The sequence below is a fragment of the Ceratotherium simum genome, chromosome 21 (assembly GCF_057802395.1).
Source record: "Ceratotherium simum simum isolate JZ-2026a chromosome 21, ASM5780239v1, whole genome shotgun sequence".
NCBI lineage: Eukaryota > Metazoa > Chordata > Mammalia > Perissodactyla > Rhinocerotidae > Ceratotherium > Ceratotherium simum.
This window is the reverse complement of record NC_141920.1, coordinates 30,547,507-30,567,070: the sequence shown is the minus strand read 5'-3', so window position 1 is coordinate 30,567,070 and position 19,564 is coordinate 30,547,507. Positions and strand designations below refer to the sequence as shown.

Sequence of the window (19,564 nt, the reverse complement as noted above, 5' to 3'; positions counted from 1 at the left end):
TATACCAGTGTCTGCCTTACAAGCTCGTGGTAAGTGCTTTATTAGCATTTGTTAAATAAAAGAACTAACTAACATATGAAAGTGGCCAGTCCACAGCAGGTGCTCAGTGATGGTGATTGCTAATATTGTCATCATGTAACAGGATGTTGGTTTCTCCTGTGGCCACGACAAAACCCCAAAGACCCCATGTTCTAAGTTCCAGAAGCTCCCAGCAGTTGGGACCAGATATCAACCTATAGGACTTATGAGAGAGATGCCAGCTCAAGAGGCCTTACCACCTACCACCCTATCCACTGCCCTCCCTGAGACTGTAAGAAGAGGACTGAAGGGGACGAGGTCATCAACAGTCATGGAAGTGCCACGTTTCTAGAGAAGGCACTGGGGGAGTGTTGGTGAGGTGAGTGCATGTGTGTGTGTGTGGGGGGGAGAGGGTGTTTACAACAATCAATGTTAAAGTTTGGGGGTGTCTGCAACAAGGAAGAGCTGGCTGGCAAAGACTGGGGGTGCCTACAGGAAGGGGAAGTTGGCATTTCCTCCCTGTGGGAGGTCTGCTATCCTGTCTTGCTTTCTGAACCGAGTATTACCAGAGCAGGGAGGAGAGAATTGACCGGAGACCGCAGGTGGAAGACCGCTCTGCCCCCAGCCTTTGAGTTGGGGCACAGAGTAGAGATGAGTGTGGGGCCCACAGCCTTGTAAATCCCCTGCACAGCCTGGGGGCAAAGATTACCATGAACCAGAGGGAAGCTGTGTGGCTGCCAGTGGGGTGGGAGGAGATCCACTGAAAGAGGGGGCCAAATGTCTCAAGAAATCAGCAGCGCCTGGGGAGCAAGCAGCACAGGAGCGAGTCCTGATGGCAGCAGGCTGTAATGGAGCCACCGTCTGTCCTTGTCAAGCATGAGAGTAAACTAGGGCAGCAGCACCGCCTGCCTAGGGACATGGAATCCTCGCCCAGTGAAGTCAAAGGCATTTGCTCTCTTCTCTCCTCCTCCTCAGCCCAACACACCAGAAGACTTAGACCAGTGTTCTCAACATGGGCTGCAGTTGGAATCGCCTGGGGAGCTTTTAAAAGTCCCGATGCCTGGTCACTCTCTATAGGGAGTTAGTGGGGCAGTCTGGGCTGCTGTGGCAGATTAAAAGCGGCCATAATACTCTCTTTGCAACTCCTCCCGTCAAGAGGTGGAGTCTGCTTCCCACCTCTTGAATCTAAGGTGGCCTCAGAAATTGCTGTGATTAATAGAATGAGGCAGAAGTGACGTGGTACAAACTCTGAGTGAGGCCTCGAGAGTCCTCGCAGCTTCAATTCTCACCCTCTGGGAATGCTGCCGCCACGTGGACAAGCCAGGGCAGGAGCATGAGAGGCTAAGTGGGGAGAGGGGCCCAGCCAACCCAGCAGCCCCATCTGAGGCCCCAGACATATTCGAGATCCCAGCCAACGCGATGTGGAGGGGATGAGCCATCCCAGCTGACCACAGCCCAAATTGCTGCCCCACAAGATCCTGAGCAGATAAATAATTGTAACAATCTATATAACTAAAACAGCGCCCCAGGGGAGTCCAGTGTGCAAGCTGGGCTGCAAACCACTGCGCCACAGAGCAGACAACGGCGGGGTGGAGGCGTCCAGAGCAGACTGTGCCCATCTACACAGCAACCTTCTGGGGTCTCTGCCTTGTGCTCCGGGGAGGGGAGGAGACAAGCTCTGATTCAGGTTTGAACTTGAAGTCTTCATTACTCAAATAACATTGTTTTAACAAGTAGAAATGGCTGAAAACATATGGATCAGATCAGGGCATTGCTAAGGGACCTGCTATTCCTTGGGAAAGGGTGACCTTTAAAGTCCGTAGCTGGAGGTAGCTACTAGAAAAAACACACGTGTTTTGTTTTTGTATCCAAACAAGCACACGCTCCTCAATAAACCAGTGACTAAAACTTAGTGACCATGGCATAGTGACCTTAGACGGGTGACAAATAGGAGTTGCTATTATTATTATCTGGAACTGTGTCTAGTGCTATGTTTACTAGGTGTTCAATAAATATTACCCGCTACTATCATCACTATTACTAGTAGCAATTATTATTATCATATGTGATCACACCTAATACAGCGCCTGGCACATGGTAAGTGTTCAGGAAATGTAGCTGTTATTATGGGGAAATCTTCTCCTTAGCAAACGGGGGAAGCTATTCGTACAAGCTGGAGGCACTTGGCTAGAGGAAGCTGTCACCATCCTGACACGCGGGACAGGGCCTGGCCCCGGCGGCTGCCCCTCCGCAGCTGGGGAGGCCGGTAGAGGCCGCATATTGCCCTTACCTTCCGGATACTTGTAGAGGCCCGTGATGTCCACGCGGGAGTCGCTGCCCACCGCCTTGGTGGAGGTGCACCTCCCGATCTTTGTGTCGGAGTACACGCGCTCCCGGCTCTCATCCTCATTCCAGAGCCACGCGGCGTAGTCCGCGTTGACCTCCGAGAACACAAAGGGGCCGTCGTGGGCCAGGTGCACGTCGCCCTCGCGGATGGCGGCGACCGAGGCCGGGCCGCAGCGGAACACGCCTGGGCAGGAGGGGGGCGTGAGCAGCGAGGGTGGGGAGAAGCGGGGGCCGCGACTCGCCCGGCTGAGCCCGTACCTTCGCTCTCCTCCTGCGGCGTGGCGTCCAGAACCTGCCAGCCGTTGTAAAAGGGGCCCAGGTCCCGCCGGGCAAACCAGCTCTCGTTCCAGACGTGGAAATTCCTGCCACAGGGAGAGGACGGGGCAGCGTGGCCACAGTGAGCACAGAGGCCCTGGGAGGGGAGGTTCCTACTGTCAGCCGGACCCTGGGTGGTGCTCTGGGGCTGAGTCTTGTGAACCACTCATTCAACTGGGTTGATGAGCAGATATCGTTTATATGTGTATGTATATGTGTATGTATATGTGTATATATACATATACGCGTGGATATGCACGTGTGTGTATATATATCAAGAACCTGTTATTCCCGCCGGCCTGTGGCTTAGCAGTTAAGTGCGCGCGCTCCGCTGCTGGCGGCCTGGGTTCGGATCCCTGGGGCGCACGGACGCTCGCTTCCCAGCCATGCTGAGGCCGCATTCCACATACAGCAACTAGAAGGATGTGCAGCTATGACATACAACTATCTACTGGGGCTTTGGGGGAAAAAATAAATAAATAAATAAAATTACAAAAAAAAAAAAAAGAACCTGTTATTCAAGGTGCCAGGAATACAACTACAAGTAAGACAGAAGATCCTTGCCCTCACACAGCTGACATTCTAACAAAGATGACAGATTGGAAGACAGGGAAATTTAAGTAAGCAGATTAAAAAAAAATGGAAGTAACATAAATGCTGTGAACAAAGAGAGGGGCTTGAGATAGAGGATAACTGCTGGAGACCTACTCTAGGTGAACGACATCTAAGATGAGACTTAAAGGGAAAGAATTAGCCATAGGAAGAGTGAGGGGAACAGTGTCCAGGCAGAAGGAACAGCATGTACAAAGGCTCTTGAGACAAGAAAAAGCTTAGTGTGTTCGAGGAACAGAAAGTACGTAAGTATCTCTGGGCTACAGCAAACATGGGGGTAGGTAGGGTTCAGATCTTGCAGACTTCTGTGGGCCTTGGAAAGGAGTTTGGGCTTTATTTGAAGTTTCCTGTGTGAAAGATGAGAAGGAGACTAGGAAAAGTGACATCATTTGCACAAGGTCACACGGTAAGGAAGCAGCAGAGACCCCTGGTTTGCCTGACTTGGCATCTTTACGCTGGCCTCAGAACTCCTCTCACGGAGGTAACAGTCTTGGTGGGGAAAATATCTGGATAGGCATTTGAGGGTAAAAGTGAGGACACTGAGAGCCTGCATGGTAACAGAGGTCCCAATGTCAAAAAGAAGTGTCTGTGCATTCTGCAGGAGGAAAGGGGAAGAAGGTAAGTGTTTTGGTGCTCCTGCAGGGAGGGGGAGTGGAGAGGACCAAAAAGCGGAGAAGGAAAGGGGAGAGGAGAGGCAGACGATGGTAAGAGGCTGGAGACCAGCTGGGGGAAGGGCTCCTGGACGTGTTCCCCTGGGGGTGGCTGAGGACATTCTAAGGATGGGGACGCTGAGGCCGTCTGTGTTTCTGCATTGTATGATCTTCGCCATTTTCCCTACTGTTTAGAAAGTTGGCTTTGTGTGACAACTCACACACATATGAACAGACATTTGGGCAGGGTTATTCACTGAAGCCTTGTTTGTAAAAGCAAATGTCTGGTCCAGCCATGTGAGCTGGTTAGGTAAACGATGGTCTTTCCATACAATTGAGAGGCAGGCCAGGTTCATACCCCTGCTCTACTACTCGCTAGCTGTGTGGCCTTAGACAAGTTAACTAACTTCTCTGTGCCTCAGTCTCCTCATCGGCAAAATAGAGATAATAATACTAACTTGCTCACGAGGTTGTTTGCAGGGATACACAAGTTGATATATGCACAGTGCTTAGAGCCGGGCCTGGCACAGACTAGGTGCTCCGTAAGCGTGCTGTTATTATTTTTTTAAACACTACAAAAAATAAGGACACCTTGTATGTACTGATATGGAATTGTTAAATGTATGAGCAAGATGAACGGGATTACATTACGCTGCCAACAGTAAGTGGGTAAAAAGTGGGGGTGCGAGGGGACGATGTATGTGTATGTTCTCGTATCTGCAGAGCCACTCTCTGAAAGCAGGTGTAAGAAACTCGGCCTTGTGTTGCCTCCAGGAGGAGGATGGCGAGGCTGGAACTGGGAAGGAGCGAGACTTAACACTGTACCTCATTTTGTACCTTTTGAATATTACGGCATATAACTGTATTTCCTATTTTAAAAAATTAAATTAATTTTTTAAAGCTTTGTGCAAAGAATTTTGTTTGAGCTGGGAAAGGAGGTTGTTTCCCACCCAAGACACTCAGCAGGGCACACAGGCAGCTGATGGAGAAGCAGGAGCGTGATATAGAGGTAACTATGTGGGGGGAGTCTCGGCACCCCACCCAGTCACAGGAAGCTTACGGAGGGCTCAGAGTCCCAAGAGGGGAGAGGTGGGGGTCCAAGGCAGTCAAATCTTGAGTCCCTCTCGTGACCTCTGAGTCACGTGTCCAAAGACCCATGCATCTCAGAAGAGGAGCCACCCTGCCTAGGACCAACCCTTCCACAGAGTGCCTCTCAGTTCCTCCAGAACAGGCTCAGACTCAGGAGAGCCAGGTTCCAGATCTGGGTCTGCCTCAGAGAGCCCCTGGGACCCAGCAGGCCTAGGACCCACCACATGCTGTCTTTCGTCAGGTCCTCCAGGGTCCGCCCGAATGAGTCCACGTATTTGTCCACACTCAGGCTTCCGTCCGTGTTGTGGGCCGAGTTAAAGTTGGACACAACCCGTGTTGCGATCCCCAAGCACCTGAGGACTGAAGAGCAGGAGGCTCGTGAGCCTCTAGGAGTGGGCAGGACCCTAGACTCAGGGAGGGCTCTGGTCTCCTCCCGCAGGCTGCCTGCCTCATTTCCAGCCACAGCCCCTCCCTGTCTTTGTCTGTCTATCTTGCCTGGGCTGAGACTCCTGTCTCCACTCTCAGAAACACCTCCATCCCCTGAACATCCCCTCAGGGGACTTCTGGGGACACTACTACCACCTCCATTTGAATAGACAGGCTCTGAGGCTGGCGGGAAGCTATGTGATAGCCATGTAACAGCCAGTTCATTTTCCTGAGGGGACCAGATGCCCGGGGGGCCACAGGACTTCCCCCAAGGGCACTCAGTGAGCTCAAGACAGAGGGAGATGGGACTCCTTCTGCAAAATAAAAGATCAAAAGTCATGTAAATGTGCAGTCTGGTTTCTCTTTTCATTAACCAGACTTCTGTTTCCCCATGACCAATAAAGACTGTGTGTGTCTATGTAAATATATGCAAATAAATGCAAATGAGGGACCCACTGGGGGTTGGGCACATTTTTCCCTGGGTACCTGGGCACATGACTCCAGCGAAGACCCAGCACTGGCCGTACTTGACTGGCTTGCACCTGCCCTTGAACCACTGGTGCAGAATGGCCACACTGCCGCGCCAGAGCAGCGGGCTGGTGCCGCCGCCGTACCTGCGCCGCCACTGGCCTTGGACGACGCCCTGGTCGTTGTTGCTGTTCACCTGGGCAGAGGGGGCCACGGTCCAGCACCAGGCGGGGCTTCCCTCTTCAGGAGCCTCGCCATCGGAAAATCGTCTCCAACTTTGGACCGGCTAATCATCTGGGACTACCTCTTGCTTTTAAGTGGTCTGAAAATTGGGGCCATTTGCTTCTTCAAATACCTACTTTTTGGTACCATTTATCATTTTCAATTACCTTCCCTTGGGATACTCAGTTGTTGAAAATCATCTATGGTTTTAGAGCATTTCCTGTTTTAAATGATCTGTTTTGGGGACTGCAGGTGTTGTACCAGTTATAGAGACAGCTAACGTTCGTTAAATGCCGCCTGCGCTGGGCACTGTTCTAAGGGCTTTGTGTATACTATGTTAACCTGTTTAAAGTGGGTTCTCTTATTTTCCCTTTTTTTTCAGATGAGAAAACTGAGATTCAGAGGGGTTAAGGGACTTGCCCAAAACACAGAGCAAGTTATCAAAAGGTGTGGGTGACCCCCAAGTTCAGGACTCTGACTGGGAGCCTGTTCTGCTGTCCCACAGGCTGTTATCACTCTACAGTTTGGAACTGGTCACTGCTTTTGATTCTCTGTGCTCCGATATATCTCTGAGGTCTCGAGGAGCGGAGAGTATCAAATACGAGAAGAACAGCTTTGTCCATTTTTTGGAATCACAGATACCAACCCACCTATCTTAACACCTGCTTGCTATAGAGAGAGCTAGTAGGCCTTCTGGCTACCTTTTGAGGAGGAAGCACTAAGGTGTGTAATAGATTAAAGATGGCACTCCTCTTGTGGAGAAGTGGGTCTGTGTACCTCTCCCTAAATCCGGGCTGGCTCGTGACTGCTTAGACCAACGACTGTGGGGGAAGTGGTACGTTGCCAGTTTCCAGGCCCAGACCTTACGAGACTGGCAGCTTCCACTTGCTCTTTCTGGACTGACTGGGGAGAAGCCAGCTGCCATGTCTGATCACCCTGAGACTGCCATGCTCTGAGGGAGCCCAAGCAACCATGTGAAAAGGCTGCAGGAAGAGAGAGAGCAATGACTGGCCAGCCCCAGCTGTTCCAACCATCCCAGCCCAGGAGCCAGACATGAGAGTGAGCAAGCCATCTTGACATTCCAGCTCTAGCAGACATGGCATGGGAGAGAACCAAGGAACCATTGACTGCCAGGACCAAGGCCCCAGATATATGGTCCCGTCAAACCACCCCAGACATCTGCAGCCATTCAGACACCCCCTGTGGAAGCATCTTGGAGCAGAGACAAGCCATCCTCATGGTGCTCTGCTCAAGTCCCTGATCTGCAAAATTATAAGCATAATAAATGGTTGCTTTACACCACTGAGTTTTGGGGTGGTTTGTTATGCAGAAATACAGAATTAAAACAAGAGATGACTTGGCAAAAAATCATAGGGCATGGCCCTGGTGTTGGCCTGGGGATCCACGAGGGAGTGTGTACGCAGGAATGGTGGGGCTCCTCACCATGGCGCTGACGGCCCTGGTGACATAGACGGGGTCGTGGCGGCGGGACATGTCGGTGGCTGGGTCATCTTGGTGACTGGGGCTTCGGTCCAGGATGGAGAGGCAGATGTTCAGGATGTCCTCCTCAAACTGTCCCCAGAGAGGCTGTACTTAGAGGCCAGAGTGTCACCCATATTCCAGACCGTCCCACCACCCTCACCCCGTCAGTCCCTTGTGTCATGCAGGGGAGTTTGCCTACACCTGCCCCCCAACTCCCAGGGACACCACAGAGCATCCCCAAGTCTCAGAAACCCTTCCTCAAGAGTCACCCAGGAACCAGAAGCTCATCCTTAATCACATCCCTCCCCTGTTCACTAGTCCCCCATGGCTCCGCACTACCCACAGTAGAGATTGTGGAAAACCAGAGCCACATCCACCCCATGGTATACTCGTTTGGTTTACATGATTTTTTTCAAATACATTCAAATTAGTTGACAACACTTAAAAACTAGGGGAGTTTTACATACAAATTAAGATATTTGGAAGGTCTGGGAGCCACATGGCAACAAGAGGTGGGTGCTGAGAAGCGGTTACCTCTTAGATGGGCCCTAAATCCTCCAGTGTGTCATCCCTGCACAGCCCCTGAGCCACAAATGCTTCTCACCCCCAGCTCCTCAGCCTGACAGTCAAGGTCCTTAACCCACCTGGCAGACCTTCTTCTGGCTGCGCCCCTGTGGCCCAGGCAGACAGAACTCCTCTAGCAGAACCTCAGCTACTCCCTGACTGCCTGCCTCCACACTGCTCTGTCTGCACTTCCTGCTGCCTGTCCAGATCCTGCCCAACTCTGGACACCCAGCCCCAATATCATGAAGCCCCCGCAATCCCGGAGGTGGGGTTTCCTTTCACTCTCTTCTGAGCTCCCTCTGCTGCCGCCTCTACCACTCTGACTTTCCTCCTCCCATCGCACCTGTACTGTGACTATGTATCTAAGCCAGTGGCTCTCACGGTGTGGTCTGTGGACCAGCAGCATCAGCGTCACCTGGGGGCTTGTCAGAAATGCAGATTCTCAGGCGCCACCCCAGACCCACTGAATCAGCCACTCTGGGGGTGGGGCCCAGCTATCTGTGTTTTTACGAGCTTTCCATGGGATTCCGGTTCACACTCAAGACTGAGAACCCCTGATCTAAGCTATTTACCCTTTCACGACAGAACCCACCTGCTCTGTTTCCAAACTATATCTAAAGCACCTCCCTCCCATGGACCTAGCACAGGCCCTGGCACGACTAACAGGAGGTGAGTGAATGAATGGGTCTGCTCTAAGAGTCAGCCCAGCCAGTCCCTCCTGGGAAGAAGCGAGCAGATGGAAGGGCTCCCGAGCTGACTTTTCCCATGCCCCAGCCCGCGTCCCCCTTCTGGCCTGTGCCTCTGGAGACCTGCCCGAAGTTCCAGCCTTGGGCTTGGATGTGCTTCTCCACGCCTCGGAAGATGATCCCACTGTCGCTGAGCACGTACTCCTGTCTCTCCTCCTCCAAGGCCAGAAACACGTCGTCCTCTGAAAAGTAGTTGTCAGGCCCAGTGTGGGCTGGGGCTCTGGCCTTGCCGGCCTGGGGAAGGGGCTGCATCAGGGATCAGCTGCAGGATGGTGCCTGGAGTCTGCCAAGGGCAGGAGGGGGCAAGAGGGGCTTGCTGGGCTCCCAGGCTGCCTCCTGGCCAAGCCCCATTCCTCCTGGTGGTCTTTCCCCAGACAGGGACCGACCCCAAGCCCAAGACTGAGGGATTTTAGGTGTCCTGACACTAGGGGTAACTCTACTTGATGCCAACAGCAGCCTCATATTTCTTAAATATTAATAAGAATACCAACCCAGGCTACTGCTCACTTCCTTACCCCTTAATAAGAGTACTGACCCTAGGACCCCTTGAGATGTGCCTTGTACATTACAAGCATAAGTGCTATGAATTCTCGCCATAACCCTAAGAGGTAGGCACATTATTATCCCCACATTACAGACAAGAGAACGGACTGATAGAGGGAAGCAACTTAGCAGAGCTGAGACTTAACCAAGGCTGTCTGATGGCTAAAGCCCGGCTCTTAGCCACTCCTGGGCCTCTCCTGCCGTCAGGCTCCATCCCTGCCCCCTGGCCTCCGCACACCAGAACCCACTGATTCCTGCCTCTCTGTCACAGGCTCCTTTGTAGCACCTGCTACCAGGCTCCTCAGCTCAGTGCCCACCTCCGCCTAGGCCCGGCTCTCGCCAAGCTCTTGGCATTCACCTCCCTGTCCCTTAACCTGCCTCCCAGGCTCCATCTAAGGGCAGGCCCTCCTGTAGGACTGCTTTTGGGAAAACCTCTGCCTTGGACTTGGCAGCTCCTACCTGGGCACCATGGGTTGAACAGGAGAACGAACTTGCCCAGCTTCCAGTCACTGCGTTTGTGGCGAGAGGAAACCCTGGCGCTCAGTAGGTAGCGGCCAATGACGGCACTGGGCGGGCTGGCGAGGCTGGTGGTCAGGGTGTTCTCCATCTGAGCCTCCTTCACTGCTGACCAGGCATTGCCTACCTCCAGCTCCGACGTCGATGTCTGGAACACAGCTTTGGTGCGGAGGGCCTCAGAAGGCTGGGGTCCTGGAGGACGGGAGAGGGAATCAGGAGACCTAGCCGCCCTAGGAAACCTAAGCGTACAGAAGTGAAAAAGCTACAGGCCTGGAAGGCCAGCCTTCACCCCCTGAAGGGGGGTGACTCCCACTCACTCTGGATCATGGAGAAAGTGACAGGACCCTTTGAAACCATAAGTCTGCCTTATGTATGGCCAGGAAAGAAAAGCCTGGGGTCCAAAAGTGCCTAATGAATTTCCATACTCTTCCAGAGCCATAGATTCCTCGGTATGCTTAGCATTCCAGAATTGTCATCTCATCTGTCCCATTGCCTGCTGGCAGCACCTTCCAACCATCCTCAGAAAGCTGTCATCAAAAGCCTCCAGGGTTCAGGGCTCAGCCCACCTACAGGGTCTTGCTTCCCCTGAAGTCTGCGCTGATGACCACAGGACCTCAGGTCACTGGTGACAAGGCATCTTTCTGACTGAAGACCAGCGGAGGGCGCTGGCGAGCCAGTTACCTGTCTCCACAGTGAAGATGAAGGTCTCCTCACTGTCCAGGGATCTGTTCAGCTCCAGCGTGATGGTGAACATCTGGCCCCTGCGAACCACCAGCTCGGGGCTGGGGTACTCCTGGGTGTGGTGGGCAGCACCATTCCTCAGCCGCTGCCAGTCCACCTCGATGACTCTGATCCCTGAGCAGAGAGAGGACAGGGAGATGAGGCCAAGCCCTCGGCTCACTTCTCATCCACGCCTGGCTGCCCTCCCACCTGCTTCAGCCTGCTGGTCGTTTGCTCATGCAGCCCCTGTTTACCCCTTACAGTGGATTCTGGTTATTCGTGGTGGTTATGTTCTATACAGTCTCTGTGAACACTGAATTAGCGAATACTGAACCAGTGCTTCGAGGGGAAATACAGGGCTGGCTTCCTACGAGCCTCTGGTCACACCATTTTCATCAACAGATCAATACGTAACCTTGTTTTATGTGTGTTTCTGCTTAAAGACACCTAATTTAATGTACTGTTGGTTCATTTACACTGAACTTATGGACAACAGCACTACAAGTCATGCCTGAATGAAGCTTATCTGACACACGTTTTCTCCGTAAGGCACATCACGGCCTTCCTGTGGTTAGGAACAGTGGACAGCACTTCAGCACTGTGCTTGGGGCCATTTTAAACAGCAAAATCACCAAAAAACAGGACAAAAATGCAAAAAACATGGCATTAAAGGGACTGGGAGAGGACACGTTTACAATCTGAGAGCAGAAGCAAGAAAGCAGAGTGTCACCTTGCTCGACTTCCGTTGGGAGCATGCGTGTTAGGCGACTCTATTTTTCACCTGTCTGTACCTGACTGCTAATGACCACAAAAGTGCCAAGAGTATTGATTTGGAGTTTAAAATAAATTTTAGCAAGTAGGCCAATTTGCAAACACAGAATCTGTGAATACTGAGATCGACTATATACTCTCTGTACCAGGCTGGTGTCTGGCCCTGGGATATACTGGTGAACAAGACAGATGTGGGCTGGCCCTGAAGAGACACACAGTGAGGCCAGGTGACTCAGTGGTTCTGAGCTCAGTCTCTCGGGTCAGCTGACGTGGGTTCAAATCCTGACGTGGTCATCTACTGGCTGTCCTTCAGTTTCCCCTTCCAAAGAGCGGGAATAATAACACCTTGTGGACAACTGGCTATCATTTAGAGCCCTTAGAACGTGAGAACCCAGTAAGTGTTAGTTATTATGTTCCAGACGAGCAAGGGTGACACCTAAATAGATGAGGCCACAAATAGCTAATTATCACCTGGATACGTGCTGTCAAAGACAAGTACACGGAGCTGAAGGAGCATATGACAGAGGAGCTGGCCTGGCCTGAAGGGCGACCAGCAGCTTCAGACCAGAGGCGGCATTGAGGCTGAGTCTTGAATTGGATGGGGTGTTGCCAAGGGAGAGGTGGGGGGCATATCCAGCCTCAACAAAGCATCCTCTCCCTCCATCTATTCGGGGTTCATTGTCTCAGGTGTCAGGCATTGTGCTGGGTGCTGCAGACCCAAAGTCCATGAAATACACTGCGGCCCTGCCGCCAGGCTGTTGACCGTCCAGTGGTCGGCATTAAGCAGATATATTTCAAGTGTCTAAGAGCAAGCTTTGAAAAGTTCCCTTAGGAGAGGCATAGGGAGCCCCAGGAGCACGCAACACGGGGCTTGTGCAGCCCTGGACCCTGGCAGGACCCATGGCCGCACAGAGGCAGGAGGGAGCCTGGTGACTTCTAAAAAAGTTTAAGAGAAAGCCGATGCATGGAGAAGGCAATGAAGTTGGAGGATCCGCAGGGCCAGACCACCAAGCTTGGAGGGGGATGAGGAGTCTGACGTTTATCCCAAGGGGCGGGGGGAAGTCAACAGAGTGTTGTCAGCAGGGGCGTGACGGTCAGATCGGCACCTTGGGAAGATGGCCCTGGTGCGGAGTGGAGGATGATTATCGATACCTGATAAGATGCTCCAGGATGTGAAGGAATGCTCTTCCTCACACTGCTTTCTGATCTTGTCACACATCTGCTGCCAAACCCATCTAAACTCTTTTGTCTTGGACAAAGGGCTCCGCAGGATCCCACTGCTGTCTGCCCCGCCCCTCCAGCTCACTGCCCCCTCACAGCTCTGTTACCTTTTGCTCGAGCTGCCTCCCTAGAGCTGTGCCCCCAACCTGCTCACCCCTGAGCACGCCCACCCTGAGCATCACTTTCCTGCCTTGTGTCTCTCCTGAGGCCCCTTCTGGCAGGGTGCCTCAGCTCGACCTCTGAGAAGGCATCTGTGCTCTTGCACCAGAGTTCGTCTCTCCTTTCTTTAAGCAACTGTTAGGTTTGGAATAATAAAAATAACAATAATAAAAGCTTTGCATGTATTCAAATGTTGATGCTTCCTAACAATCCTGTGATCCTGCAGTTTGTTACTAACGTGATCCTGTATCTTGGCTCTATTTTATTTGGTGCCCAGCATACAGGAAGTGCTCAGTAATTGTTGGCTGGCCTATTGGATAGGTTTTATTTAAAGAAACTTCCTATGAACCAAGCGCTTTTCTAAATATTTTCTAAATATTATCTCATTGAATCTTCATAAACCATATGAGGAAGGTACTATTATCCCAACTCCACAGATGAGGAAACTGAGGCCCAGAGTCACACAGCCTGTAAGTGACGGAGTGGGGAGTCTGGCTCCCGAGCCTGTCCTTGTATGGAACCTTTAGGCTATGCTGCCTTACCTTTGACCCCACAGGAGTCAGAAACCCAGAACCCCCAGACTCCAAAACACAACACGGGCTTGGACCATGCACATCAGAGCAGTGGCTTGTCTGGGCCGAGGTCTAGAGACAGCTGTCCGAAATATTTGGCTTTTTAAAGACTCTAGAATTTTCGTAGGTAGGACCTTTTAGTTAAGGGAGTGGCAGACGGTATTTTCCAAAGACGTTGCAATAATATCTCCTATCCCACATACCCTTCTTACAACATGACGTTGATACTCCTCTCATTGAGAAGTGGGATATATATTCCCTCCTTCTGAATTTGGGAGGACTTGTAGCTAAAACAGAGTGAGATTTTGTGACTTCCAAGGCTAGATTATAAAAGTTGATACAGCTTCTGCTTGGTTCCCTTGAGTTGCTTGATCTTGGAATCCAGCTGCCATGCCATGAAGAAGCCTAAATGGCCCATGTGCAGAGGAACCAAGGCCCCCAACCCACAGCCCACCGAGCTCCCAGCTGACAGCCAGCACCAACTTGGCAGCCATGGGAATGAGCCGTTTGGCAAGCGAATCCTCCAGCCCCCAGTCAAGCTGCCTCAGCTGAGACCAAATGAAGCAGAAACAAGCTGTCCCTGCCGAGCTGTGCCCAAATTGCAGGTTCGCGAGTGAGAGAGTGTTGCTGTTGTTTTAAGCCACTAAGTGTTGGGGAGGTTTGTTACACAGCGATAGATGACTGAACCACGGAGGGAGCCCCAGTAATAACTGGGATGGAATTTTCTGACAAGCCCAGTGGGCTCAGGACTCAAAGTTAGATTTAATTTAAATAATATCAGTAAATGTGACACGTCTTTTGCATCCAATTTGGGTTGTCAATTCATACCTGCTAAACTTTTCAACGTGAAACTCTGATATCTGGATAAATCTTTAGGATCCTTCTCCAGTAATAACATTCCGCTCTTCCTTCCAACATGCAAACCCTAACTCAGAGGCTGGGTAAGGCTGTCCCAGATGATGTGAAAGCCGCCCTGCCACCAACTATGATAATAAGAATAATATGATGAATAGCTAATGTATAATACTTACCATGAGTCTCACACTGTCCCCTCTGCTCCCTATTTTACAGATGAGGAACCTGAGGCACAGAGAGGTTAAGCAACCTGACGAAGGTCACACAGCTAGTAATGGCGGTACCAACATTCTATGCTATCCTGCCTTTCTGATGATTATGGGCTAAGACTACAAATCTTGAGTCGTCGGGGTGTGGAATGGAGAAAACACAGGCTCTGGAGCCAGATGCTCCTGGACCCTAACCCCAGTTGTGCCATCTCTTGTGTGCCCTTGGACAAGTCCTCTCACCTCCCCGGGTCTCAGTGTCCTCATCTAAAATATAGAGATAATGATAGCACCTATCTCACAGGATTCTTGGGAGGATTCAACTAAAAAGTCTGCCCCTATGTGAAATCCAGAGGTGTGGCATTTGGCAGATAGCAGGCACTCAGCAAATGTCCCTTTCTTTCATCTCTCTGGGGAGGTGGGACACACACTCTGACACCATATACTTCTGCCCCCTTTCCTGCTTACCTCTGCCTCCTCCCACGGCCAAGGCCAAGTCCTCTGTGCAGGTGGAGCCCTGAGGAAGGCCCTGTAACTCACTCTTCCCAGCCTTCCACCATAGCTGGAATTGGCCCCAGGACTATTCTTCACCAGTGTCTGACGATTACGGACCAGCCACAGTCGGTTGTTAACGGTGGAGATGTAGTCACTCCACCCTGGGAAATAGGGTTGGCTTCCGTGACCCCTTGGGGTGTTTCTCTCCCCCAAGGAAAAGTCTCAGCTCCTCAGCCTGGTTCTTGAGGCCTCCACTTGGAGGCTTGCCCCACTTTCCAATCAGTTACTCACCCACCTTCCCTCTCATCTTCCCATCCCTGGATCCTAGAGGAGCAAATCTGGGAGTCACTTGGACCTGGGTCAGAATCCCAGATATGCCATCGCTTCCTGTGTCCTTCAGCACTACTTAACCTCTCTTGTCCATAAAACAGGTTTGAGAATGGTTTCTCTCAGCGTTGGTAGTGAGACTGAATAAGATGACGTGTGAAAAGCACTTGGCTCCTTAAATGTCCATTTTGTTTTTTCTCCTGTTACATGGTGTGATGGTTAATTTTATGTGTCAACTTGGCTGGGCCATGGTGCTCAGATATTTGGTCAAATATTATTCTGGATGTTTCTGTGAAGGCGTTTTTTGCATGAGATTAATGTTTAAACAGGTGGACTTTAAATAAAGCAGATTACCCTCCACAGCGTGGGTGGGCCTCATGCAATCAGTTGAAGGCCTTAAGAGAACAAGGACTGACCTCCCCTGAGCAAGAAGGAATTCTGCCAGCAGACTGCCTTTGGATTTGAATTGCAACTCTTCTCTGAGTCTCCAACCTGCCATTCTACCCTGCAGATTTTGTACTTGCTAGCCTCCATAATTACGTGAGCCAATTACTTAAAACAAATTTCTCTCTCTCTCTATATATATATGTACACACACAGTATATACATACACACACAGTAGTCCCCCGTTATTCACGGTTTTGCTTTCTGCAGTTTCAGTTACCTGCGGTCAACCGCGATCCAAAAATATTAAATGGAAAATTCTGGAAATAAACAATTCATAAGTTTTAAATTGCACGCCGTTGTGAGAAGCGTGACGAAATCTCGCATCATCCCACTCTGTCCCACCTGGGACGTGAATCATGCCTTTGTCTAGCATATCCACGCTGAATATGCTACCCACCTGTTAGTCACTTAGCAGCCGTCTGGGTTATCAGACCGACTATTGAGGTATTGCAGTGCTTGTGTTCAAGTAACCCTTATTTCACTTAATAATGGCCGCAAAGCACAATACTGGCAATTTGGATATGCCAAAGAGAACCTGTAAAGTGCTTCCTTTAAGTGAAAAGGTGAAAGTTCTCGACTTAATAAGGAAAAAAAAAAAATCATATGCCGAGGTTGCTAAGATCTACCTTTTATTATAGTATATATTATTATAATTACTCTATTTTATTATTAGTTATTGTCATTAATCTCTTACTGTGCCTGATTTATCAATTGAATTTTATAATAGGTACATATGTACAGGAAAAAACATAGGGCTTGATGCTATCTGTGGTTTCAGGCATCACCTGGGGGTCTTGGGCCCTATCCCCAGCAGATAAGGGGGGACCACTGCTTATTTATATATTTATATACACACACATGCTGTTGGTTCTGTTTCTCTGGAAAACCCTGACTAATACACAAGGTGAATGTGGAACATTGTAGTTTTCAAAGATGGCTTCACTAATTTATATAGATGATAGATGGACGGATTCCATCCTACATGCTTTTCTTATAATATGATTGAAACCCCTCCCACTGAGGGGTGGGGTCTATGTAATGTCTCCTTGATTCCGGGCAGGAGCTTGGGACTCTTCTGATCAACACATACAGCAGAATGTGACTGCCACGTGCCTTCCGACACTAAGATAGAAACAGGATACAGCTTCTGCCTGGCTATTTCTCTCTCAGGAAAAGCACTTTGGAGCCCTGAGCTTTATCTATCTGTCTTTCTGATAAAGCGCGGCAACATGGAAACCACCGTGCTGGAGAGGCCATGAGGAAAGACCGAGATAGAGACGTCTGAGGACACCGGGCACCAGACATGGGCAAGAAGAAACCTGTGCGATGATTCTGCCCCAGCCATAGTTGGACTGCAATGGTGGGGAGACCCCGGGCAGGAGCCGCCTGGCTGAGCCGACTCCAGTGTCAGAACTGTCAGTGATAATGATAATAAATGACTTATTGCTTTAAGTCAGCATCGTGGGGTGGTTTTTTGATGCAGCCACAGTGAGGTGGAATTTCAGAAATTATACCAGCTTCTACTTCACGAGGTAGAGAGTGCAGGTCAGCTTAGAAGAGATTTTATTTGGAGAAAAAATCCCTTGAGTAGCATCCTTTACTTACCTACGTCCATGGACACTAGGTGCCCACTCTCTGGGCTGAGAAATAACAGGACCTTTGTGGCCTGGCAAAGGCAGCTCCTCCAAGTCCTGCTGGGTATATGAACTGGGAAAGAGGTGGGTACTTTTATATAAGGAGCATCTCAGAAGGAAAAGAATGGGGCCCCTAAACTCTTGCCTTTCAACGTCCAAAATTACTGGAAGTTTTTTGATAAGATGGAGTGGCCTTGACTGAGGTCTGCTGCTGCTGTCACCCAGGTTTACAACTCCCCTCTGACTTCTCCTTTGAAATCCAAGTAATATATTGAACCCTCTAATTGAAATCTCCATTGGATGGTCTTCTAGGCAAATCTAACCTAACGTGCCCAAAGCAGAACTCTCGATTTCTTCCCCACCCCAGCTCCAAATCCCTGCTCTTCCCCATCTTGGTAGATGGCGCCCCATCTACCCTCGTGCTCAGGCCCAAACCAAGCAATGTTCTTTGATTCCCCTTTGCTCTCACATCCCTTTTCCAATCCATCATCAGGTCCAAATGGCACCACCTCCAAAACCTGCCCCCAATCCATTACACGTCTCCATCTCCACTGTTACCCTAGGCCAAGCTACGGACATCTCTCTTGTCTGGACTGCAACAGCCTTCTAGCTGGTCTCCACTCGTGAGGAGATGGCTGGTACCATGGTCTCAATACCCAGGCCTGAGATTCATGGAAAAGGCTACTTTTAGTTTGGCCTAGGCTGGAAGCCCTAGCCTGGCATCATGATTTGGGGATAATGGCTGAACACGTGAATGGGAACTTACACAGCTGACACATGTGTCCCAAGCTTGGGAGCCCCTACAGCCACTGCTGTGGTGGGTAAACAAAGACTGTGCAGGACGAGTGTTCAACAGCAACCCTGTGTGGCAGTAGCCAGAACAATAGTGCCAGGGGTATGTCCCCATTGGCTTGCTAATTCTCATATTTGAAAGTAGAACCAAAGTCTTCACACCGAGTTAGCCCCAGTAGGTCTTTGGCAGGAACAGACCTCTCAAGTCCCAGAACTTTGAGCTCAGTCGACCTCTGTGTAGTCTGAAAACACAGTCTGGAACCCCACTTGTACGTAGGATTGTCTAATCTGAGAGCCGCAGAGCTGAAAGGGCCATTAGAAGCCCAAGTCTCCATTTTGTTGACAGACACTGAGATCCAGAAATGGGAAGACAGGGACTTCTTGCCTGCGGGCACACTGGGTCTGTAGCCCACGAAGTCAAGCCACAACCTATGTGGGGGCAGGCCAGACAGGATGTAACTGTTTTCTTTTAGGGATGAGTCAGGAGAGGGGATGAGGTTATTGGGTGGTAATTATCTCAGCCTCGGCATGCCCCAGGGCTGCTTAGAAGGGGGGTTTAGGAGGTCATGAGGGTTCTTGGACCCTGGGTCATGGGTTCAACCCTGAGGATTCTACCTTGGCTTCCCCTTTCCCTGTCACAGCCCAAACCAGCTCCCACCACCTTCTGGGCATCTGTAGCCTTGTCACAGCCGGTCAAGAGAGGGTGCGATGAGTCAAAACTGTCATTATCATCATTATCCCCAAATCTCGGGAACCATCTCTCTCACGACTTCCTGCCCGGGGCCGAATCCTCCAGCCGCATTCTCAGTGGTACTCGATCATAGTCGCAGCCTGCTTACCTGCAGACACACAGCTCTTTCTCCTCCCAGATGTTAAAAAGTCCATCCTTTTACTGAACCAAGGTTTTTTCTCTTGCAGCTTCTCCCCATTTGTCCCCACTCTGCCTCTCTGTGACCCTCACAGAACACGTGTTCCTTTTGCCCCTTGATGGTTTTGCAGAGCTGCACATCCCAGCCTGTCACCGCCACCATCTCTACACCCGCCCTAACCCAGGAGGTCACTGCTCTGGTCCCTGTGGGAGCTTCCCCGGAGCTGCTCCTTTGGGGATCTGTCACTATACTTGTCAGCATCACACCCCCATGACCTGGCGTTTATAGGGTGATGGTCAGGGCTGGAGGCTAGGATCCTGCAGGGGGAAAGCAACTATTCTGGTGATTACAGCCCAATTCTGTCCCAGCTGGCATCCTCCCCTGCCCTGATGGGGACTGATGGCACAGGGGAGGGTAGCCTATGGCTAGGGCAGCCCAAGGCCAGGAGATAGATGTGCATGTGGGATGTGTTCTGGACCCCCTATCAAAATAAACCCAA

General features: G+C 50.8%; 1 protein-coding gene across 1 annotated transcript in view; it reads right to left on the bottom strand.

The window, feature by feature from the left end:
• Positions 1–13,934, bottom strand: part of TGM6 (transglutaminase 6) — a 29,913-nt gene extending 15,979 nt beyond the window's left edge. The window contains 9 exon segments of the mRNA XM_087444922.1: positions 2,309–2,548; positions 2,623–2,726; positions 5,252–5,390; positions 5,943–6,120; positions 7,590–7,718; positions 9,002–9,120; positions 9,941–10,189; positions 10,679–10,852; positions 13,895–13,934. Coding sequence (XP_087301048.1) covers positions 2,309–2,548; positions 2,623–2,726; positions 5,252–5,390; positions 5,943–6,120; positions 7,590–7,718; positions 9,002–9,120; positions 9,941–10,189; positions 10,679–10,852; positions 13,895–13,934 — 1,372 coding nt within the window.
• Between the last annotated feature and the right edge of the window lie 5,630 nt (positions 13,935–19,564).